The 25,231-nt window shown below is 52.0% G+C and overlaps 1 protein-coding gene across 3 annotated transcripts; it reads right to left on the minus strand.

Annotated features, from left to right (window-relative positions):
* Nucleotides 1-25,231, minus strand: LOC116952945 (transcription cofactor vestigial-like protein 2). Of its 3 annotated transcripts, none has more exons than XM_032972694.2 (5): nt 24,637-25,231; nt 21,313-21,452; nt 7,739-8,198; nt 4,511-5,116; nt 1-4,103 (listed from the first exon to the last, which is right to left on the minus strand). In XM_032972694.2, exons 2-5 carry the CDS (start codon nt 21,406-21,408, stop codon nt 4,060-4,062), a joined length of 1,206 nt encoding a protein of 401 aa, XP_032828585.1. In that variant the 5' UTR covers nt 21,409-21,452; nt 24,637-25,231; the 3' UTR covers nt 1-4,059. The 3 variants fall into 3 exon arrangements, with proteins under 3 accessions (XP_032828585.1, XP_032828586.1, XP_075930769.1); XM_032972695.2 differs by lacking the exon at nt 24,637-25,231 and adding an exon at nt 23,047-23,594; XM_076074654.1 differs by lacking the exon at nt 24,637-25,231 and having other exon boundaries at nt 21,313-23,033.

Genomic DNA, 25,231 nt, shown 5'->3' on the forward strand with positions numbered 1-25,231 from the left:
TCGTGTATGTTCTCGTTTTTATTGTGATATTTTTTATTATTACTATTACACTTTGTTATTTTTTTATATATAATGTCATGAAACAAGCAAAGCAACATCATATTTAACTGCAATATCGCAAAAAAAAGCCTCGGTACATTGATCGCCTATGCTCTCTCGAAATATTTAAAATTCACATTTTACAAATGGCTAAAAAAAGTATACAAATAAAAAAATATAATAACAGAACTCAACAAAACATCAGTAATTCATAATGGCAAGCGGCGTCATCATCATCATCACGATCACCATAACAATATTCGGCATCGTCGTTATAATATTCATCATATAATTTTACATTACAATATTCATCATTGTAATAATAACTTTATCCATTACCATTGCAATGATAATTACCGCCATGATATCATCAAAATAACATTCACTGTCATCGTCATCATCACAAGTACTGTACGAGCAATGAGCAACATCGTAATGGTTAGAGATTATTCAATATTCACAACTTTGTTTGTTCAAACATTTATACAAACACAATGCCCCAAAGGCGTACACGCGACGGGGGAGTTAAATAACGCAGGACTGGGAAAAAGACAACCAGCTCCGATCTTCCGGATCACGAATGCAATACCTCGACTCGTCGTTGCCGCGAAGGGACAGCTGCCACTGGCTACGCGGCGTGGGGGACCTTAGGCGAATACAAGTTTTTTTTTGGGAGGGGGGGGGGGGGTGTGGGGTTAGATCGCGTAAATATAAATGTGTCGTTAACCCGCCACCACCCGACACAGCCAACCAGTAAGGTTCGTCACCTAAATAAAACGTGCCAATTAGTTGCAAGTTCAGTCCGCCGGTGTGTTGGAGAGTAGATGCACAACATTTACCACTTTTTGTACGACGTTTCGCTGGTAAATTACATCCACAGCATTGTAAATGTTGTGGCTTTACTCTCACAACACAGCGGTGGGCTGAAGTAGTAACTAATTGTCACGCTTTGTTTACGCGACAACCCTTATTAATTTGCTGTGCAGGGTGGTGGCGGATTTAAACGACACATATTTACGCGTTCCAACGCCAAAAAAAACACCCTTTAAGATTAATACGTGTCACGCTGACCCTAGGCTAGACTGCACAGCAGGGGGGGCGCATCGGAATGGTTGACATGCGATGATCTTTATGGCGCTCTTGAGTTTGACAAGGCATCTCAAGCAAGCGCGCCACGAGAAATGGTGACCCTTTTTGTACGTTTACGCGCGAGCCTAACCTCTGTGCATGACATCTAACGCCTCTCCCGCACCTCCGATCAGCGCGACTGGATACGCACGGTGCGAAAGACGTTCAGTGTACGTGCATAGCAGAGGGAAATATGTATCATCACCACCACCACCACCACCATCATCATCATCGCGATCCATTGGCAGATAGCCCCGTACGTGTCCACTGCACATGTCGTCATGTGTATCCACTTTCCTCTCGGTATTGTGCCAACATGCTCAAGTCGTGGCCACGACTTTGGAAATATGTACACAGTAATGTACATTTATTTGAAACTGATATTTTGAAAATAATATTCTCATAAGCTGTGTTCCATGCCTGCTATCGACGTCGGGTCAAGAGACAAATTGGGTTAGCCGTCCGGTAGTCTCGCAGTATAAGCAAAGTGCATCAAATGTATTATTCGTGCGGCTGAACAGAGCGACGCCACGAGGTGGATGGACGGAGGCCGTGGCCAGGCCCGGGTGGTCGAGCCATGTCAAATAAAAAGGCACGGGCGAACGGTCCGCGGAAGAGGAGGTCACAGAACGACATCGTCAAGTGACCCTTTTCTGTATTCACGCACGGAGCGCGGTTGCTCCTTCTGCGCACGTGCTCGGCCAAGGCGGGCAAGCTGGAGGCTTTTGCGAAAGTCGGTGGAGACAACAACAACAACAACCAAAAACCGCACAACAACATTTGTGCGATCATTGGTGACCGGGCTGCGACCAACTCGCTACCCTTGAGAACCCCGGTTGAACCACTCCGGATTCGAACCCTTGCGCGCGCGCGTGAGACTACACATGGCAAAAGAGCTGGTTGACTTTAGAGTTTGCATCTCCCTTGAAACATTTGCACGCCACATACACGCGCGCACACACAAACCAGATGCCGTATACGCATCTTCCAGCAATAGCGCGGAACCACGATACATATACACGTGTACATACACCTCCTGATACGCGTCGTGTATTTTTCGGCCGTGTGCGAGCCAGCCCGGGGGGGGGGGGAGGGGGGAGTTGAGCCTCGGTTGGGGAATGCCCTAAGGGGTAGCGGTCATCGCCCCCCCCCCCCCCGGGGTTGTGGTCAAGGGGCCACTCACGGGGCCAGGGTTCTGGAGGGAGCGGCGGGGTGGAGTGGAAGGAGGGCGACGGAGCCGAATTATTATTACTACTACTACCTGTTGTCGAGTTCACAATAAGTGGGCTTCTTTTTGTTTTTGTTGCTGCGATCTTTAACGTGGGTCCCGGTGTCGCACCACCCCCCCCCCCACCCCCCTCGTGGTAGGTAACCACACGAGCTGCGGGTAACCTGTAACGCGCCTCCGATTGCTCTACCACGCGTGGCCAATAAGCAGCGAATCATTGCGAGATCCATTTGAGATTAATAGTGGGGGGGAGGGGGGGGGACACGGATTGGCCGTCGTATAGAAACGACATCGGCTGAATGTGTTCGCGAACGAGCTTCGCCAAGAGCCGCCCAGATGTGGTACGGCGAATCTGGAGCGACCGCCCCGGGCCCGCGCCTTGGGGGGCGGGGGGGGGGTGTGGGCCGCGCTTCGACGTCACGGTGTCAGATGTCATATGTCTTGTTTAGTTTGAAGGCGTCGGGGGGGGGGGCACACGGTGCGAGTTACCCCGAGCCCTGCACCCCCCACCCCATGCACTGCCCTGACCTTACAGCGGACCAATGCCTCTCTCCTCGGACCCATGGACTGAGGGCCAGTGGACGTAGTGACCACATTATCAGCTCGGGGGTGGGGGGGGGGGTTCATCAATCGGTCAGGTAGGGGAGGGGGGCCCCAATATTAGATTTGCCTCGCAATTTGCGCAAGCCAAACGTTACCCCTCTAATTAAATAAAAACGTGGAACGTAAATGAAAGCATTTTCATAAAAAAAATATTCAAACCGCATTTTAAATAAGCGTTGTTGTTCTTTTACACTGTTGTTGAAAACATAACGCACGGTGGTTATCAAGGCCCCTTCCCCCACCGCCCCCCTCCGCCAACTCGCTGCTTTGGCCACCGGGGGCGGGGGGCAAGGCCCCCCTGTGTCCCGACGCTCGTAACGATAATGACCAACTCACTGGATGTCACTGCCAAAGAGAGACTCATCTGCAGACGACGAGAACCTCGTGCAGAGTTGATCTCGCCCTCTCTTTCTCTCTCTACCCTTCTCTGCCTTCATCTCTCTCTCTCGCCGCATCACACCACGCACTCATCACTCCACGTGCCATCCCTGCCGGTGCAACGTCATCGCGTGTCCCCCGTAGGCGAACTGGGGGGGAGACAGCAACATCAATACCCGTGTGTTGACAAGCGTGACGGTGGGGTTGGTTAGTGGGCTGACTGGTTGTGCGAGTGGTTGCGTGGGTGGGTGGATGCGTAGTTGGTTGACTCACTGTTTGGGTGAGTGGGTGATTGCTTGGATGGATGGGTGAATAGGTAGATTGCGTGGGTGTGTGTTTGTGTGGTTGATGGCAGAGGTTAATGGCTGCGTGATTTGTTGATTGGGTGAGCGGTTGGTTGGTTGAATTTGTGGTTGGGTGCGTGGTTTGGTTGACGATTGGTTTGCTGGTTCGGTGGGTGGATGGGTGGTTGAGTGGATGGGTGGTTGAGTGGATGGGTGGTTGAGTGGATGGGTGGTTGAGTGGATGGGTGGTTGAGTGGCTCGGTGAATGGTTGGTTGTACGACTGATCAGGTAGATGAGATGAATGGGTGGACGAGTGGTTGGTTAGGTGGGTGGTTGAGTGGTTAGACAGTTGGTTGCTCGGTTCGTGTCCTCGTCATCCTGTCCGTGGACATCACGACTCAAAACCAAAAGAGATCTTTGCTCTTGTCCGGATGTTGCAGACCTGTGGGGTGGCAGAACGAAATAATATAATTAAACCCTGTCCAGGAATCTAACTCAGAACGTTTACGATGAGGTCATCAGAAGTGAAGTGGGGGGTGAGGATGAGGTGGGGGGGGGGCCTCCTTGGCCACACGCTAAATCCTTCTTCGACCAACGTGGCTTGCATTTCTCAGGGCTGAGTCTCTACTAGTAAACACGACTTGACACTCAAGTTGCCTTCGTGTCGGACCATCTCTGCGAGAGCTGTCGTGACCCCTCCCCCCCACACTCCCCCCCGCACCCCCCAACAACCCCCTCCCCACCCCCAATCCCCCCCTTTAAAGATGGACGCACACACACACAGCCAAAGCATTAACCACATCCATCCACGGGCCAGCGACGACAATCATCCAAACCCCCCCCTCTCACCTGTGTCCACGCCGAGCCCTTGCGCCACGTCCACCCCGGTGGGAAAGGGTCCTGACCACGCGTGGTGGTGATGCGGGTGGTGGTGCGGGTGGTGGTGGTGGTGGTGCGGGTGGTGGTGGTGGTGATGCTGCTGCTGCTGCTGCGTGGCGGGCGACTCGTGTTTTCCCAGCTCTCCCTGCGGGACACGGACGGCTGCCGGGACAAGCAGCGAGCCGTAGTGCGCGTGGGTCGAGTAGAGGTCGTGGACCGTCCCCGGGGTACGCCCGTAGGGGGCTCCGGCTGCCCCCGCTCCTGCTGCCCCAGCCCCGGCGCCGCCGGGCAGGTGGTAGTGCCAGCCCGACTCGGCGGGGCCCGCCGGGTGGTGATGGTGGTGGTGGGGGTGGTGATGGGGGTGGTGGTGAGGGTGGTGGTGGTGAGGGTGGTGGTGAGGGTGACCGCCGCCGGCACCATAAGGGGAGGGCGACTCGTGCTGGGCGAAGGCGGCCGCAGCCGCCGCCGCCGCCGCTGCTGCGGCCGCCGCGGCCGCAGAGGCCGGGAGCTCCGGGCCGTGTGCCCCGCTCCAGAAGGAGGGGGGGAAGTTTCGGGAGCTCATGGGTGATGCGCCCTCTGTGGGGGGGGGGGGGGGGTGGGGGGAAGGGGGTATTGTCAGCAGCAGCAAACGTAGTGGAAGGGTGCTAGAAACAGCAGCAGCAGCAGGAGAAATATAAGCAGCAGTGGATGCAGCAAGAAGAGGGAAAATGCGTCCGGGCAGCCGCAAGAAGAAAGTTCGAAGGCTCACAAGAGCTGGCAGAAGTAGATACCAACAACCACCCACGGCCACAACCACGATTAGAACAAGAGACAATCACAGCCACAATCACAACCGCGAACAATAATCACAACCACCAGTCACAACCACATTCACGACCACATCAGAACCACAATCAGAACCACCTAGCACCTCCGATTAGCACGGTTAGCTGCGTACGGTGCGAAAGAAGTTCAACATGGGGTACACAACTAAAATCATAATCACAGGTACGAGCGTAAAATCACGACCACGATCATGTCGTGGTTGATACATTGCTCCGTGAACTTGGCCCAACCGAGTTAAATTGCCGGCCACTGACAATAATAATTCAGTGGCGAGCGATTTCTGAACCCGCTACGAGACCCACGCCATCCCGTCCACTGTCCCTTCATGCCTTCACCATCCAGCAGTGGATTTCGAAAGCGCCGTGCTATTTGAACGTAACAATATAACAATCAATATTGATTTGAAGCTTTCGTGACTCTTTGTTTATTTCGGTAAAGTCACGTTATTAAAGTTACCATTATTATTTTTCTACCTACGTGACTTTACCGAAAGAACCAAAGAGTATAATATAGCAATCAATCGTACTCAAATCAGATAGCTTCGGTAATCAACGGTACTCCATCAGCGAGCCGTTTTCTCTCAACGGGACTCATCAGCGAGCCGTTTTCTCTCGATAAAACCACCTCCGGCATGAACGCATCCCACCTTGGGGAGGCTCATCTCTCCCAAGTGGCATTGTGAGCGAGGTGGCCATGGATTGAATTAATGAATGATGAATTAATATATATTTTTTAGAAGTTATTTTGTTTACCTTTTCGTGTCTGTTGCTGATTGTGTTTGTTGTTATAACCTTCTGACCTCGTACGCCCTTACTGGACATCCGTGAAGACGTGAGATTTATAGCTCATGGGATTCCTCCCCCTCCAGTATAAATCAATATTCTGATTCTGATAGTGCCCCCCCCCCCCCTCCTCGTACAGAGCGTGCTCGTGAAAGCACCCTCCTGAGGAAGTGTCTTGAGACCCGGTAAAGGCTCTTAGCGGGTAACTCGGGCTGACAACCGTTACAGTTTAATCAGCAGCAGCAGCGCGCCACTTCGGTCATAACTATTTAAAATGTCAAATTCCGACCTATCATCTCCTTGGGGTCGATAAAATTAGTACCACTTTGTGGGGGGATTTTCTCTGGAGGGACAATCTTCCCGCAACTCCCCTCCCTCTAACCCCTCACCCCACCCCTGCCTTTCCACTCCAACACCCCTTCCACCCCCTCCTCAGGCCATAGGAATGTGGAATTTCCACCCATGACTCGTAGTCGTAAATGGATATGAGCTCAGCTCTAATTATAGCCTCTGCGCTGTATACATTGGGGGAGCGGTGGCGCAGTGGTTAGCGCGCTGCGCGATGAACCTGGCTTTACAAGCGGGAGAAACCGGCTGTACATGCAATTAAGTATGCTGCTGCTCATGATGATGGCCTTGGAAATGATGACTCCTTTTGACGATAGTTACAACGATTAAAATGGAAGATGATCACGATGATTTTACAAATTGGCGATGATGATGATGTGTCTTGCTAATAAGAATGATTAATCATGTTGATCAACCATGATCAATCTTGACGGCGATGCTAATCTCAATGATGGGGGGAGGGGGAGGCAGTGGGAGTGGAGCGGTGGCGCAGTGGTTAGCAGCACCGCGCACTGAATCCGACCAGCTGAGTTCGGTGGCCCAGCTAGCATCAATGGTCAAGCGCCGCCTCCCCCTCAAACCCACATCGAACCAGCGTGGTGAAATATCGTCAACTCTGCCCCACGTAACTGACACGGGATGGACAGGCCTCCATCCAGCAGTGGGTTGACCAAGAGGGATTTACGTTCACGATTTGCACCCACAGGGGAGAGGTGGGGGGGAGAGTTGGGGGAGAGGTGGGGGGGGAGAGGTGGGGGGGGAGAGGTGGGGGGGAGAGAGGTGGGGGGGGGAGAGGTAGGGGGATGTGACGCTGACATCGATCGATCAAGTGATATTGGACTCGTATATCGACTGTGTTAGAATCTTATTGGTTCTTTCGGTAAAGTCACGTAGAAGGGAAATAATAAAAATGAAAAATAAAATAAAAAGTTTATTGTTATTATTTTATTATTTCCCTTCTACGTGACTTTACCGAAAGAACCAAGAAGATGAATCCCTGCAGTCACGAAAGCTTTAAATGGAAATGCGTTAGAATCGTACGTGTGTTTGTGTGTTGTGCGTAAAGAAAACCCCGTGTGATATAATGTGGGGGAAGGAGAATGGACCGGGGGACGGTAAGAAACAAAGGGGAGCTCAAGGTGAGCGGCAGGGGGAGAGATGAGGAGGAGCGCACGGACAACACAAGGGAATAAAACGCACAATACACCACACAACGCTCACAACACTCAGGGGGGCGCCTCACCTTTCCACCCGCCCTGCGGACTCTTGGAGGCCGACGAAGAAGCGGCGGCGTCTCCAGCAGCGGCGGCGGCGGCGGCGGCCGGCGGACTGAAGGGCGGACTCCCCGCCCCGCTGCTGATGCTGCCGCCGCTGCTGCTGCTGCTGCCACCGCCACCGCTCGAGCTAAGCGCTCGGCTGAAGTGTTCGTCGACCACGCTGGCGATGTCTCCGTGGAAATAGGTGAGCAGCACGCATCGCGGCGTGAGATATTCCGTCTCCCTCGGCTCTTCTGCGGGACATCCACCACCACCACCACCACGGTCGCCACCCCCGCCTCCTTCCCCCGCCCCTCCGTCCGAGTCGCCCGGACCTCGGTCCTGGAGTTCGACTTGAGTGGAGCAAGTCTGGCCCAGCTGGAGCCTCGAGCCGGTGGAGAGGTGCTCCCTGCTGTGATCTTGCATCTTGGAATAGACTGTCAGGCGCTGTTGGGGTTGGGGGGGGGAGTAAAAGATTGAGTCTCGGGGTATTTTTTTTATTGTAAGGAGGTTTCTGTCAGTTTTTACACAATGGGGGGGGGGGGGTCCGATGTCTCTGGGTGCAATTGCAATTGAGTAACTTCGCTCGAGATTTTTGCGTTGCTGATGTTTGGCCCAATAGCGGTTTATGACCGTTGTGAGGGCGCAGAGAACAGACTCCACTCGCTCACAATGTCACTCACTCGCACTCTGAACAACAGGCAGGGTGAGAACGTACAAACTCCACTCACTCACTCACAATCTCACTTTCAATGTCACTCGCTCACACTGAACAGCAGGCAGGGTGAGAACGTACAAACTCCACGCACTCACTCACAATCTCACTTACAATGTCAGTCGCTCACACTCTGAACAACAGGCAGGGTGAGAACGTACAAACTCCACTCACTCGCAATCTTACTTACAATGTCACTCGCTCACACTCTGAACAACAGGCAGGGTGAGAACGTACAAACTCCACTCACTCACTCACAATCTCACTTACAATGTCAGTCGCTCACACTCTGAACGACAGGCAGGGTGAGAACGTACAAACTCCACTCACTCGCAATCTTACTTACAATGTCACTCGCTCACACTCTGAACGACAGGCAGGGTGAGAACGTACAAACTCCACTCACTCACAATCTCACTTACAATGTCACTCGCTCACACTGAATAACAGGCAGGGTGAGAACGTACAAACTCCACACACTCACAATCTCACTTACAATGTCACTCGCTCACACTGAATAACAGGCAGGAGGAGAACGTACAAACTCCACGCACTCACTCACAATCTGACTCTGCACAACAGAGGCAGATGTACAAGTCGGGATTCGAAACCAATCGCGTCCGGCTGCAAGCGATACGACCCTGCCCGCCCAGAGAGACGGAGGAGTGAGAAGCGAGAGAGGAAATGCACGGGTGATGATGTGCGAGGGACGAAGGGAGCATTATTGTAGGTTGTCTTGTGGCCCAAGTTCTATTCATATCGTGGTGTCCGGGCTACAGGTGTCGTGGCCAGGAGATGGAGGAATCCATCGGAAAATCGCGGAGCAGAGTTCCGTCGCGGACCTCGTGTTTAGAGGGGCATTTTCCAGCATGATCATCACTCATCATCACCGTGCCTCGATCAGCATCATTTCTATCAAGACTCAGTAGCATCGTCGACATGAAGTTGAGCGTATCATCATTATTATAATCAAGTCGTCGAGGTTATTTTTATCATTGTGATCGATTAATCAGCGTCATCACCAAGATTGATTGTTCATCATCATGAACGCAATCATTAAAAACCAGACCACACGTAAAACAATGATTCCCCGTAAAGCCTTTAGCAGGCTGTTGGAGGCAAGTGTTGTTTACACACACACCGCACCAGGTACTCGTTTTAAGGCTGAGTCGACCTAGATGCGGCCCAGGACCGGTTCAGATATTCGTCACCGATGTTGGCTGTAAGCGGGAACCGACCTATGGGTTAATACCGTAGTGCGCTAACCGCTGCACCACCGCTCTCCATAGACAAACACACACTGCACATTTGCAACAGCACTTGTGCCAGGATAGGTGTACTTTGAGGCCACTCACACATACATACGCACAAATACACACAGTCTATGCGTGTCTGTGCGTGTCTATGTGGGGAGCGGTGGCGCAGTGGTTAGCGCAAACCAGGCGATCCCGCACACGACCGAGAAGAGTAAGGTATATCCGAGCCGGTTCTGGGCCTCCCCTAGGTCGACTTAGCCTTAAACGAGTACCCGAAACGGTGTACACACAATCCGCAGCGGGAAACAAAGGCGGCCGGGCGTCGTGTTGGACAACCAACTGCACTTGCCCCCAACAAACTGCTGAAGGCTATACGGGAGACTTTGTCTATTTTATGGCTATGTTGGTTAACCCACGCAATGCCCGAGCGTGCGAGCGTGTCTCTCTGCGTCTCATGGTCCCCAACCCTCCTCACCCAACACCGAAATTCTCACCACCCACCCTCACCCTCCCTTCCTCCTCACCCCCCCCCCCCCCCATTGCTACCCCCTACAGGGCCCCCCAGGAGCAGGTGGTGCACTGCTGGTCTCCACACCACGTGCTCGTCTCGCGGCCAGTTTCCAGCATCGGTTGGGAGGGGTGGGGGTACAAGGGGGGGGGGGGAGTAAAAAGGGGGAGAGGGGGTAAAATGGGGGGGGGAGGGGGTATAAACGGCGGGTAAAAAAGGGGGGTAAAAAATGGGGGGGGGGAGGGGGGTGAAGTGGAGGAGGGGGCTGAGAGTTTGACCTTACGAGACGAGGGGGGTGCGTGTGAGCTGACTATATATACACAACAGACAAAGGTCCTCCGTGTAGCCTACAGAAAGCTGGCGGGGGCCAAGTGCTGCGAAGCCAGCAGCTTATGAAGTGTGCACGTGAGCGAGTGGGGCCGTTTGGGACATGATCAGGGCCCGGCAGCCTTTGTATCACCGGCGTCTACGTTGAGTACACACAGCGAGTTGTCCGAGTGGATATCCGCGGTTCGGATATCCGCGGTTTTGTATATCCCCACCGGTGATGTTGGCCGTGAACGGGAATCGAACTCGGTTCGCCTGGTTCGTAGCGTAGCGCTAACCGCTCCGCTACCTCTCCCCGCACACACACACACACGTGTACAGACACGCACAGTGTGCGCTCACCACTACCACACTCTCCATAAATATACTCGCGCACATATGCGTACACGTACAGCCCTTTGCCAATCCACTGCTGGATGAAGGCATTCTCACAACCTTGCGATTACCACGAGCTCTATAATAAAGTACACATCGCAACGGCCCCGGTAAACCAATACAGCAGTGGAGTGCCAAAGGGATGTACATGCACATTACACACACACACACAGGCGTGTGCGAGACCGATATAAATTATATGCCAATGTATATTCTTGTATCTTTCGGTAAAGGGATGTAGATAGGTTCCAAGAAAATAACAAAAAAATAAAAAAACTACGACGTTTCGATCGTAACACAAGCGGTCGTCTTTAGGAAAATGATATACCCATGTCTTTGAAAGGGCTAGGAAGGTGTAGATTCGGCACATACATAGTCGAGGCTACGCTTATAACAATATTTATTATAAAGGTTTTTGAGTTTGATCGCGTATGTGTCATCACCCTCCACCACCCGACACAGCCAGCGAGGTGTGTCATGTAAATAACGCGACAATTAGCTACTACTTCAGCCCACCGGTGTGTTGGAGAGAAAATGTTGTGGATTTACTCGCCAACACATTTATACTTATGCGACCGAACCCAAAAACCTGCATTATGAATAATATTGGTCGCGAAAGTCTACGTGTTAAACTTAGAACATTAGTCAATATTTATATTATTTTTTATTAGACCCCCCCCCCCTTCCTGCCTAAAAAATAACTGATGATGATCCCCATAATCGGTGAACCCAGTCGTTTGCCTCACGTGGAGTGTGACGATGAAGCCGATAAAAAGCTTGGGGGGGGGGAAATCCGGGCTATCATCAACTCACAAAGTGATTCTCTGCCCAGATGGGCGTTAGCGTTGTTGCTTGTCTTCCGTTTACAGCCCTGAGCTGCTGGTGGAAATTCCACATTCCCGTGGCGGGGATGAGTCCGACCAAGTTCTCGGCACTTTATCGACCCCAGGAGGGATGATGACTCGAGTCAATCCAATCAACCAGGATTTAAGATTGTAAACCACGGCGCCCACACGCAGGGGTATCGTAACATCCGGCTCAGAACGCAGTGCGCTAACCGCCGCTCCACCGCTCCCAAGTGCACACAAAAGACAAAGATCACCCTCGTAGCTTGCACAGACTGTTGAGGCAAGTTCTGTTATCCAGCACTTCTGCAGACCAGCACGACACACTAGCGCACACACACACATACAGCTATATACATGAATACATATAACCACACGTATACACAAAGACAAAGATCCCCCGTAAAGTCTTTAACAGACTCAGTTTAACACGTAGGCTTTCGTGCCGTTAGCGAATACCTACGAAGGCCGGAAGGGCACACGACGGGGTGGGTAGCCAGCACCAAGCCCGACCGCCTTTGTCTCCCCAGTGGCAATGTCTTACATTGGATATCATTAAGGTGGAGTCGACCTAGGGGAAGTCCAGGACACGTTCAGATATATTCCTCACCAATCTCGGCTGTGAGCGGGAATCGAACTCGGGTGGCCGGGTAAGTAGCGCGATCAGTTAACCACTACACTCCCGCTCCCCATACACAAAGGTGCGTGCATACGCGCGTGCATAATGTCAAACGCACGTATCCACACTTATATGAATGCGCATCGTATGCACTCGCATAGATACATATAAACGTATACAATATATGTACATATTCGGGTATATATACTTAAAACAAAGACAAAGATCCCCGTATAGGCGACAAACTGTTGGGGCAAGTGCTGTTAGCGAGCACCCTATTAAGGCTGACACGGTACTCGAGAGAGGGTGGGTGGCCAGCACCACACAGACGCATAAACACACGACACACACACACACTTCTCACGACGGAGCGCTGTGTTTGATAGGTCCAGTCCGTCATTATTTTACATTCATCACTTTTATCAGGCTCTAATAACCCCCAAAATAATCGTTACTAATTATTTAGCCCATTAATTAACTCAGGCCCCGACTTCCTGGGATTCTTACTCTGACTTTCTCAGACCGTGTCCCGATTATGCTTGACGCAGTTACAAGCGAAACGTCGCTCATCTCCAATTGCTGCTAAATTAGGCAGTGAGGATCGCACTACAACTCACCGGTGAGCGGGTGGGTGAGCGGGTGGGTGAGCGGGTGGGTGAGCGGGTGGGTGAGCGGGTGGGTGAGCGGGTGGGTGAGCGGGTGGGTGAGCGGGTGGGTGAGCGGGTGGGTGAGCGGGTGGGTGAGCGGGTGGGTGAGCGGGTGGGTGAGTTGGTGGGTGAGCGGTTGCGTTTAGCGAGCGAGTGGATGGGCGAGTGTGGATATGAGTGGCTGGGTGAGTGAGTGGGCGAGCGAGTGGGGAAGTGGAACTGAAAAAGTAAATCACAACCCACGCCTAGTCGTTATGTACGTTGAACTTCTTTCGCACCGTACGTAGCCAACCGTTCTAATCGGAGGTGCCGAGTGCGAGGACGACAACACGCGTTGTTTTGTGCACTGCGTGACAATCTAATTAGCTTCGCTGTGCCGGGTGGTGGAGGGTTACACGACGTGGCTTTAAAACCACGAAATAATTGCGAATCAAAACATTGGGACGCGAAACCCCGCCGCAGCCATTCGGCGGAGCGGTGGCGCATTGGTTAGCGCACCGTGCGCGAAGGTTCCCTGCCACGTGAGTTCGAATCCCGGCCACGGCTAACATCACGAGTGGCGACAGATTGCCTGGACATTATTCTACCAATCGCATTCATCATGTGTGTGTGTGTTATCGTTATACCACCTTATTCTGTGGGTTACCGGTTCAGGGGGGATGTCTCCATCCAGCAGTGGATTAAATCAAAAAGGGCAGGGGGGGGGCTGTCAATGATCGTGTTTATATCATTGCGTGCTGTGTACGTACGCTATGCATGAATGTATTCGCGTGTTACATATGGCACGTTGGTTGGTATATGACCATGTATTTCCGTTTCACAATGACCTCGTATGCATCCCGTACGCGTGAGTATTGTATGTACACATGTACGCATGGAACGCGTGGTATGAATGTATTCCATCACGAATGATTATTAAGATGCCAGCTATTGACATGCGACAGTTTGGCCCAACTTCAATAACATTTCCTTGTTACCTCCTCGTAATCATCATCACTGTAAGCGCTCAATCATCAACAGGCAGGGTCTATCCACTGCTGGATGAAGGCATCTCGCCACGTAAGCCGCCTCAATCTTACGGTTTTGGAAATGTCACCTATTACAATCCATCTTAGCTCCTGGAATAAAAACAACCGACAAGAACATTCTTTAAATCGCTCCGTCTCCCACGGCCCCGTATTCTTCGCACACATTTTGGATACCCACTCCGTTTTTAGCCTCGAAAAAAAAAACCGTGGCAATCCTCGAGACGGGATGATGACCATGATCAGAGTGATCAGGATCATCAGGACGATGACACTAATAGGTCAGGATTGTCAGGACGATCACGATAATGATCAGGATCACCAGGATGATTATGACAATGATCGGGGGATCATGAGGATGTCTCGAACCTGCGCAGCACTCTACACTCCACGCGTGCTTCTGAACTGTTGCTCGCAGAGATGAGTCGAAATCGCGCGTCGAATAATCAAGTATCGTTTGCAAATGATGTACGCAGATGACAAAGTAGACGTGTATTACTTCACCAAACGAGGTATATATATAAAAAAACAATACAAACGAGACGGGGAGAAAAAACGAGAACCATCGACGCGTCAATTGTTGATGGTATTGGTGGTGCTGCTGCTGCTGCGTTAGCAACAGGCACAGTCAACACCAACTCCAACATTCGTTATTAACAACGCTGTGTGGTGCGTGAAAAAGAAACACAATATATAACAGGCGACGTTTCGGGCAATGGCTCTTCTTCATGCGCAACAATAGACACTGCAGATGCGCACGCCGATTCATCGAATCGCACAGACGTGCATCAAACACGCGTTGCTAAATCTATAGGGGGTCCCCCTTTGGGTCAGATCGCGTCAATGTGAGTCTTTCAACACGCCACCACACTCCACAGCCGCCAATTAGTAGTAAGGTTTGTCACGTAGACGTTTAACGATCTGACTCGAACACTACCTCTACAAATAATATTTAGTCGCGTCCAACCGACGCGTCGCTTAACTCGCTACTCCGCGAATTCGGGTCGGGAAACCAAGCGCCGAGGTTGTTCACGAATCCCATTTCACGATTTAGAAAAGTGCGGTGCCGCAAATGCCTTGCGAGCGCACTGCCTCCGATATCCCGGCCACCTGAGTTCGATTCCCAGTCGCGGCATCCCCACGAGTGGCGAGTGATACCTGAGCATTATTCCCCCCTCCCTTCCTCCCCCCGTCACATTCTTCATCATCAACTAACCCCACTAACCGGCGTGGTGCAGTATGGTCAAACCACCAGCCGTGACCGGCACGGCGTGAAGGGAAAAAGAGGCTCTTCATCCAGCAGGGGATTGACGTGTGTTTGTAAATTTAATTAAGCAACCAACTACCCACCACCTATCTCTATGTTTCTAAGGTGTGCGATTGTAAACATCAGCTTAGAGATACGAGTTACAGTTTTGCTGTATAATCTTTTAACGCGATTCCTAACAACTTTAACTTGTAGCGCAGTGCGCTAACCACTGCGCCTCCACTCTTCTCCAGAAAAGGGTTATTAAAGTCGTGTTTTACATCACCGGTAACCGCGTGAAAATTCGGTCCAAAACCGCCTTTGGACGTGTTATGCGCGTGCGTGACTTTGTGTGCGAGTGTGTGTGTTGTGTGTGTGATTGTGTGTGTATGTGAGTGTGTTGTGTGTGTATGTGAGTGTGTATGTGAGTGTGGTTGTGTGTGTGTGGTGTGTGATTGTCTTTGTGTACTTCTTCGACTGTTTTATGTGCGCACGTGTATGCGTTTCCACGGGGAGCGGTTGCGCAGTGGTTAGCGCACCCGGCGACACTGCGCTCGTATTCCCGCTCAAAAACAACCGCTCCGCCGAGGTCGGCTCAGCCTTGAAATGTGTGTGGTGTGTAAAGCAGCAGCACTGGGGAGACAAAGGCGGCCGGGCGTGGTTGCTGATCACCAACCCACTCGTTGCACAACAGTCTCTCTCACGCGTGCTCGCACCTGCCCCAACAGTCTGTTAAAGGCTTTAAAGGGGAGGTGGTGGTGGTCTTCTTTCTACTCCGTTGTGTCGCGTGTTCTCCACGTTGAAATATATTCCGCACACTACCCTCCCGGAGGTCCGAGTTTAACTCCCGGCCACAACAACAACACCACTATCGAGTGGCATTTGAAGTGGTGCTGGCCCTCCCCTAGGTCAACTCGGCCTTCAACGAATCCCCACCATACCATACAGTGTGCGCGCGCGAATATCGGCACTGCGGAGACAAAGGCGACTTACCCACGCCAATGCAATCGCGTACCATGCCAGCCTTAATAAGTGCTCGCGAACAGCACTTGCCCCAAACAACCGGGAATGTGTCCGGTGTCATCGGACCTCCCGGAAGCCAAGCCGGCGTTGAGCCTGGCGAGTCATTGGATGGCCGACCGCCGACACCAAAAAGACAAAAATAAAGATCCCCCGTGTAGCCTTAACAGACTGTTGGGGGAAGTGATGTCAGCGAGGAGAACCTATAAAGGCCGGAAGGGTACGCGAGTGTTTGTGGGTGGCCAGCATCACGCCCGACCGCATGTCTCCCTAGTGGCGATATTTACACGCCGCAAGCAGGTACTTATTCGAGGCCGAGTCGACCTAAGGGAGGCCCAGGTCAGATTCAAATAATCGTCACCGGTGTTGGCCGTGAGCTGGAATCGAACTCGGGTCGCCGGGTTCTTAGCTGCACCACCGCTCTCCCAACTACCACCACCAGCAGCAGCAGCACCGCCTACAGGGCTTGCCAGGTGTTGTAGGCGTGGGGGAAGCAACGCGGTGAGGCCAGGGGGTGGCGGTGCCGATCATCTCCCTCTCTTGGGCAGCCGCGCGGTGCTGCTGGGTTGTCCCCGGGCTCCTCCGGTTAAACTAAAAAATAACGATTTTTTTTTTAATCTTACCAGGTAAGGCCCCAACTGAGCTGTATAGCTCTTTTTCAGAAGCGACTTGGCCAGCACAAATGATAGCTTAACGAAGTGGCTCATCACGTGGAAATGTATCGCCGGCAAATTTCCCGAAACGCGTGATGTTGATTCTTAAACGTGGAGGGGAAAAAAACCCCGGAGTACCCGGAGAGAAATCCACGCGACTACGGTGAGAGAGAGAGAAAGACACCGCAAACTCCAAATACACAGCAGGCGTCGGAGTCGGGATCGAATCCACAACCTCCTGCGTACCAGGCGAGGGAGTTAACATCTCCGAGCCACCGTGGTGCCCATCTCGCCACCGTAGTCGTTTCCTCACATTGCCAAACACCCCAGTGGCGTAGCAGCAGCAGAAGCACCACCACCACCCTCCTGAAAAAAGAGTCGTGAGACTCCGGCACACGTGGCATTGCGTGGATGACGATACAGAGGGAATCGTGGGGGTCTGATTGACCATACTTCACCACACGATGGGCAGTGAGGGTTGGTGAAGACGTGGAAGCACTAGCCCATCACCACGTAGCTCCGCGAACCTAATGTCATCCGGTGTGTGTTTTGGTGGTCATGCAAAGCGCTATGCAGGTTCAAACCTGCTCAGCTTCCGAGAGCTGATGAGACCACCATGATGATGGTCACGATGATGATGGTGATGGCCACCACGATCACGGTTATCACCATCATCATCATCACTAGCCTTGGTCAATCCACTGCTGGATGAAAGGTCTGCCCGCATCTCCCCCGATCCTGCGATGTTACAATCCATCAAGCACGGCATTATTTATTCATCATTACGTCGTTATCGTGCGGACTATGATGGTTACTTACTGGTAGACGAATGAAAACAAATTACGGGAATAATGTATTTCGTGAGACGCATCTCGTTGTGACATCTCACACTCTTGCTCAGTGGTGTCACTCTCACGGCGGCGAGATGTTAACTACCTCGCCTGGTATGCAGGATGTCGGGGGTTCTATCCAGACCTTGACGCCTGCTGTGTATTTGCAGTTTGCGCGTCTCTCTCTCTTTCTCGCCGTGGTCGCGTGGATTTTTTTCTCTCCAGGTCCTTCGGGTTTTCCCTCCACATGTAGACACATGTGTTTAGATTATATTATTTGGCTGCTATCAGTGTCCACACAATACGCCCACTCGGTTCAGCTATTATTTTGTCGCCAGGTCGCTTCTGAGAAAAGAAGCCAATGGCCTAGTGGGCTTTACCTGTTAAGATAAAATTGTTTAGTTTAATTTGTGTATTGTTTTAAGCAATTTGTTTACCATTCTTATGCTTTGCACGCCTATCGTGTTATCGTATTGTCTGCTGTTGCAACGTTCTGACCCTGTGACACCCTCCCCCTCCCCCCCACACCTTTACTGGACATCTGTGAAAAAGAGCTTTAGAGCTCCTCGGATTCCTCCTGCAGTACGACTACACATCCTCATTCTCATTCACTCCCGCAGGTAGTTCTGTACCGGGTTGGAGATAGATTACATAAGGGCGGGGGGTGGAGGGGTGACGGGGGGAGTGCATTGAAATATCTCGTCTAGAATCGTTTCATGTGGAGAGCTTTCGCGACTCACCGCCGTGGCCAGAGAAGTCAGACCTGTTCACAAGGTATGGCGCTAAACTCGAATGTCGTAAATAACTTGACACGCGGGTCTCTTCTGACTTAATTCGCACAACTTCCTCAAATCGACCCCCCCCCCTCCTCCACCACCACCACCACCTCTCTCCCCGAGAAGCGTGTTCCTTCTTAAAGACGCCCGCGGTCATTTCCTCAATGCCATGTCGCCGAGTCAATGTAATGTACTCAACAACTTGTTAGTTATTCTGCGGGCGATGTTAGTCTACGGGCGGTGTTAGTCTACGGGCAATGAAAGTCCACGGGAAATGGAAGTCCACGGGCAATGTTAGTCTATGGGCAAGGTTAATATTTGGGCTATATCAGTTTATGGGAAATATGAATCTACGAGCTATACAAATGTACGGGCGATGCTAGTATGTGAGCAAGGTTAGTTTATGGGCAAGGTTGGTCCATGGGCAATGTGAGTCGGTGGGCAATGTGAGTCTATGATGGGCAATATTTTGTCCATATCTTTATCTACGAGTCCACGGTTCTTTTCTCACAGACGGTGGGCGATCGTGCCCTCCCCATCCTTGCAGCTCTGTCCCACACGACCTTTAACTCAACAAACATTTGCATCCGATTCTCCACCCAGTCCAATCCAAATCGCGGTGCCAGCTCAATTAGCCGTCTTCCCCTGGTCGCTTCTCGTCGTACCTCCAATGTCCCCCACCCGGTTCAGAACACATTCACACTCGGTCTTCTCGTGTTTGCCATGACCACACGTTCAAGGAATAGAACTCTGCCTTTCTACAATGATACTCATTTGTATGGCCTGGCTGTGTTCACATCACTCGTCTTGTGTCTGTCCGTGGAATGTTCAACATCATCCTTCTTCTAGATTTGACGTTTTCGTGACTGCAAGGATCCATACTCGTTGGTTCTTTCGGTAAAGTCACGTAGGTGAAATTAGTTAAATCAAGCAATATATCAACAAATACATCGCGACGTTTCGGGCGCAACACAACACCCGTCATCAGGTGGGACCACCTGATGACGAGTGCTTGTGTTGCGCCCGAAACGTCGTGATTTTTTTTATTTTTTTATTTAATAAAAGAAGAACAACATCCCAGTTTCCTCGAGTTTGCTGGGCAGGGTCTGTGTAATATTGTTCAGCTATCACATCCACCGTGCAGAAGAAGTTAAGTAAGAATCTAAAAAAACATGCTGTCCTATTACGTAAACAACCGGATTCCTGTTTTTCAATTTTAACGAAAACAGACAGACGCCCAGAATGATTTATACCGAGACAGATGCATGGACACAGAGACTCATGTCCACACGAACGCACAGACACGCAAACTCACACAGGCACGGGCGTGTGTAAAGACTCGGAGACACATGAATCGACGCACGGAGACACAGCAAGTGATCCACGTTGACACTCGTACAGCCACTCGTGAATAGACACGCACAGAGAGAGACACGTCAGTAGGCACAGACGCAGCAGGGATACACAGCCACGCGCAGACAAGGACGCACACACACAGACACTGACACGTAGACGCTGGTGCGGACACGCATCGATGCATAAAAACAGTGAGAACACACACACACACACAACGATAAAGATTCCTCGTATAGCCTGTACAGGCGGTTGGGGCAAGTGCTGTTAGCGAACACATGATGAAGGCCGGCACGGCATCAATTCCGGCCGCATGTTTGACCTTCGCTGATATTTTACACACTGCACTTGGGACCCATTTAAGGCTGAGTCGACCTAGTCGAGGCCCATAACCGATTGAGATATCAATCGATGTTGGCCGTGATCGGAAATCGAACTCACTTTAACCTGGTCGCCGGGTTCGTAGCGCAGTGTGCGAACCAATGCACCACCGCTCCACGCACACAAGCCACATTATATTAATATACTAAACACACACGCACACACATCTACACACAGATACACTTCGGATCACACGAAAACGCACGCACATAGTTTAACACGTAGAGCTTTCGACCCATTTTATATTTATGCGATTTAACCCAAAAACTCTGTTATAGACACATACGCTCACGCAGAGACGCACGAATTGATACAGTGAAGTCATTCAGACAAACACACTTTAGTTATTAGTTAAAGATCCCCTGTATAGCCTTAACAGCCTGTTGTGGAAAGTGCTGATAGCGAGTAGCACCTATGAAGGTCGGCACGGCACATAAGGGGGTGGGTGGCCAGCACTACGCCCGACCGCCTTTGTCTCCCCAGTGGCGATGTTTACACACCGCACCAAGTACTCATTTGAGGCCGAGTCGACCCAGGGGAGGCCCAGGACTAGGTTAAAATAATTGCCACCGGTGTTGGCAGTGAGCGGGAATCGAACCCGAGTCGCCGGGTTCGTAGCGCAGCGCGCTAATTGCTACATCACCGCTTCCGTCTAACGCACACAGACACACACTCGCGTTACATTCACACTCTAATGCATACCTACACACACACACAGTCAACCGCACATGACAAACACACACACATCTACACGTCCTCACACACACACACACTAAAATAACGCAAAGATTCCCCCGTATAGTCTTTAAACGGACTGTTGGGGCAAGTGCTGCTATAGCGAGCACTTAGAAACACACGCAGAAGACTCACTCACTCGCACTCGAGTCGCACAATTACGCACAATCGAACCTCCGACCTCGATATCCCTTCGCGGCACAAGACAAGCCTGCCTGCCTCCCTCCTCACATCCTCCTCCTCGACTCACCTGTGCGGCGGGATGAGAGTAGGAGTAGGCGGCAGGCGACGAGAGGTAAGCAGTGGCCGAACCGTAAGCCTGATACATCACATCCAAGCAGCTCATCGCGGACACACCCTTGCTGATGATCCGGTGGGCGACGAGGTCTCCTACCCGCGGTGACGGAGAGAGCGAGAGAGGAGAGGGGGGGGGGGAAGAGAGCTCCACAGCCGCCTCCCGAACCCTCACCAGCTGTGTGCCTGTTGTTTTTTGTGTCACGCCGCTCACTGTCTTATATATATAGCCGTGTCAATGTGTCAGTGCGTGCGTGTCAGCCGGGTCTATGTGCACGTGCTCGCCCGCTGTGCCGAGGCTGTCACGGGATGTAGGAGGTTATAGGAGGAGGGGATCGCGGGAGTAGAAGATGGTGGGAAGGGAGAGGCGAGGGGGTTAATAGTCACGGAGATGCGAAATATCGAGTCGAGGGATGGGGGGGGGGGTAGTCACGGCAAGAGAAGTGGGAAGTCGTAGTCGCGGGAGGAAAGAAGTGGCCACGGGAATGGCAGTGTGTGTGTGTGTAGTGACAGGGGGTGTGGGTGTGTGTAGTGACAGGGGGTGTGTGTGTGTGTGGTGACGGGGGGGTGTCTGTGTGTGTAGTGACAGGGGGTGTGTGTAGTGACAGGGTGTGTGGGTGTGTGTAGTGACAGGGTGTGTGTGTGTGTGTAGTGACGGGGTGTGTGTGTGTGTAGTGACAGGGTGTGTGTGTGTAGTGACGGGGGGTGTGTTTGTGTGTGTAGTGACGGGGTGTGTGTGTAGTGACAGGGGGTGTGTGTGTAGTGACAGGGTGTGTGTGTGTGTGTAGTGACGGGGGGTGTGTGTGTGTGTAGTGACAGGGGGTGTGTGTGTGTGTAGTGACGGGCAGGTGTAGAAGAGTCACGGGACGGTTGGTTACAGTCGCCAGAGGGGAGGTATGGTCACGGGAGGGGAGGTATGGTCACGGGGGAGAGTAGTCACTGGTACGGGGAGGGGGGTGATAGTCTCGAGGGAGAGATGTGGTGTAGTCGGTATAGACACCGGAGGGGAAGCATGGTCACAGGAGGGGAAGTATGGTCACGGGAGGAGTGGTCACAGGAGGGGAAGTATGGTCACAGGAGGAGTGGTCACAGGAGGGGAAGTATGGTCACAGGAGGAGTGGTCAGAGGAGGGGAAGTATGGTCACAGGAGGTATGGTCACAGGAGGGGAAGTATGGTCACGGGAGGAGTGGTCACAGGAGGGGAAGTATGGTCACGGGAGGTATGGTCACAGGAGGAGTGGTCACAGAAGGGGAAGTATGGTCACAGGAGGAGTGGTCACAGGAGGGGAAGTATGGTCACAGGAGGTATGGTCACAGGAGGGGAAGTATGGTCACAGGAGGTATGGTCACAGGAGGGGAAGTATGGTTACAAGAGGAGTGGTCACAGGAGGGGAAGTATGGTCACAGGAGGAGTGGTCACAGGAGGGGAAGTATGGTCACGGGAGGTATGGTCACAGGAGGAGTGGTCACAGGAGGGGAAGTATGGTCACGGGAAGTATGGTCACAGGAGGAGTGGTCACAGGAGGGGAAGTATGGTCACGGGAAGTATGGTCACAGGAGGAGTGGTCACAGGAGGGGAAGTATGGTCACGGGAGGAGTGGTCACAGGAGGGGAAGTATGGTCACGGGAAGTATGGTTACAAGAGGAGTGGTCACAGGAGGGGAAGTATGGTCACGGGAAGTATGGTTACAAGAGGAGTGGTCACGGAGCCACCCGCGGGATGAGTGCGCTGCGCTGCTCCAGTGTTGACTTGACCACCCCCACGCCCCGCCCACACGGGGGAGGGGCGGAGCTCCCCAATTAAGCCACGCCTACGGTCGCTTCCCATTGGCTAGGCGAACTTTCACACGCGCGCCCCTTCGAGTCGACGAATTTGAGTCTGCGCGTAGCAGCCTCCCCGACTCTTCATTGCGCTATGATGAAGGGCCATTGCCCGAATCGTCGCCAATTACATGTTTGTATTTTCAAAGGCCACACAACACAGTGGTGTTGTTGTTGTTGTTGACGTGTTGACTTTGTTGTCGCCGTTGGTTGTGCATCAAACAAATCGTTCGTCCCCGATGATGAAGACAGAATGTCCCACGCGTGTCGACTCGTGAGCGAGTGCCCATCAAAGCCGCGGTGGGGTGGCCAGAACCACGCCCGGCCGCCTTTGTCTCTCATCATTTAAGGCTGAGCCGACCTAGTCGTGGAGGAATAGGCCCAGGATCAAGTAAGCCATCACTCGCCACTGATGTTATACGCTGTGTTAAACTTTAAAAAAAAACTGTGTTTCGTTTGATCAGGCAAGGCCCACTGAGCTGTATAGCTCTTCTTGAGAAGCGAGCTGGCCACAAATGATAGCTCAACGAGGTGGCCGATGTAGAATCCTGTAGCGGTAGCCAAAACAACTCTAAACGCGTGATGTCGATTCGAAAATGTGTAGGGGAAAACCGAAGGACCCGGAGAGAAAACTCCACGAACACAGCAGGCAGGCGTCAGGGTCGGGAATCAAACTCACCAACTCCTGTATACCGGGCGAGATAGTTAACATCTCCTGGCCACCGTATCGCGAGATTGTCGCTCGTGATCGGGAATCGAACTCAGGTTGCCAGAGTCTGTAGCAAACCATAACGGCCGGGTTTCCCAAACCCACTCCTGGCGATCAACAACCACCACCATCACCACGCTCCGTCTTTCCGCGTTTACCAATTTACTCTTTGCCATTAAAATACAAATGTACGCGTTTCACGCTGCACGCGGCCGATGATTGTTGAGCACGTCCCACGTGACCCGTTAAAGGGCCATCCATTTAGTAGGTGCGCAAAATTCTGTCAAAACTTGACCTTTCCCCCCTCCCTGTAAGCATGCCGACTTTTTACACCACCCCCCCCCCCCCCAAACTACATACGTACGATTGACGCACCCCGCAAATCCTACAGAACGGCCAATATTAAATCCACGCAGAAACGATCAAGGAGTATTAATATAAACATGTTGAAGCAAACAGATAGTCCACCGCCGGACTAACTCATTTGAAGGCTAATGTAGACCAATTATTATCGAGGCTTCACCCCCACAACCCCCATTTCCTATGCGTACACACACTGTCAGTAGACCCCCCCACACAGTGTGCGTGTGTGTGTACACGGGAGCGGTGGTGTAGCTGTTAGCGCGCTGCGCTACAAATCCGGCGACCCGGGTTGGATCCCAACTCCGCCTCAAAGGAGTAGCTGGTGCGGTGTGTAAAAAGTCGCTACTGGGGAGACAAAGGCGGCCTGGCATGGAGCTGGCTACTCACCCCCTCGTGTACCGTGCCGGTCTTCATAGGTGCTCGCCAACAGCACATGCCCGAACGGTCTGTTCAGGCTAAACAGGGGATCTTTGTCTTTGTATTCTTGTGCACGTGTTCCACGTGTTCCACGTGTGTGCGTGTGCACGCGTTCCACGCGATGCAAACAGCGTTAATTGCTAAGTGCGTCACGTGGGACGTGTTTAGCAATCATTGGGCGTGTGCAGCGTGGACCGAGATGAATGGGGAAAGATGGAGCGTGGTGGTGGGTCACGTCGCCTGGAGTTTGGGAAACCATGCGTCATGGATAGTGACGACGATGATGATGATGATGATGCAGATAAAACAATCACGATGATGATTATGATGATGTTGAAGCAGTGATGAATTTAATAATGACCATCGTGGTATTGATGAGGATGTAGATGATGACGTTCATAATGATGATGCAGATGATTATGATTATGACGATTATGATGTCATGCGTCACATGTTGACCTACTGATCTTCCCATGGGTATCCATTCACGCTGTCGTCTCCTTTACAATCATCGGCAATCTAAATCCCAAAATTTCAACAACAGCCTACCTCATAATAGCCTAAC

The sequence above is a fragment of the Petromyzon marinus genome, chromosome 49 (genome assembly GCF_048934315.1).
Source record: "Petromyzon marinus isolate PM22_M1 ecotype Great Lakes invasive population chromosome 49, UKy_Petmar_22M1.pri1.0, whole genome shotgun sequence".
NCBI classification, from domain to species: Eukaryota; Metazoa; Chordata; class Hyperoartia; order Petromyzontiformes; family Petromyzontidae; genus Petromyzon; species Petromyzon marinus.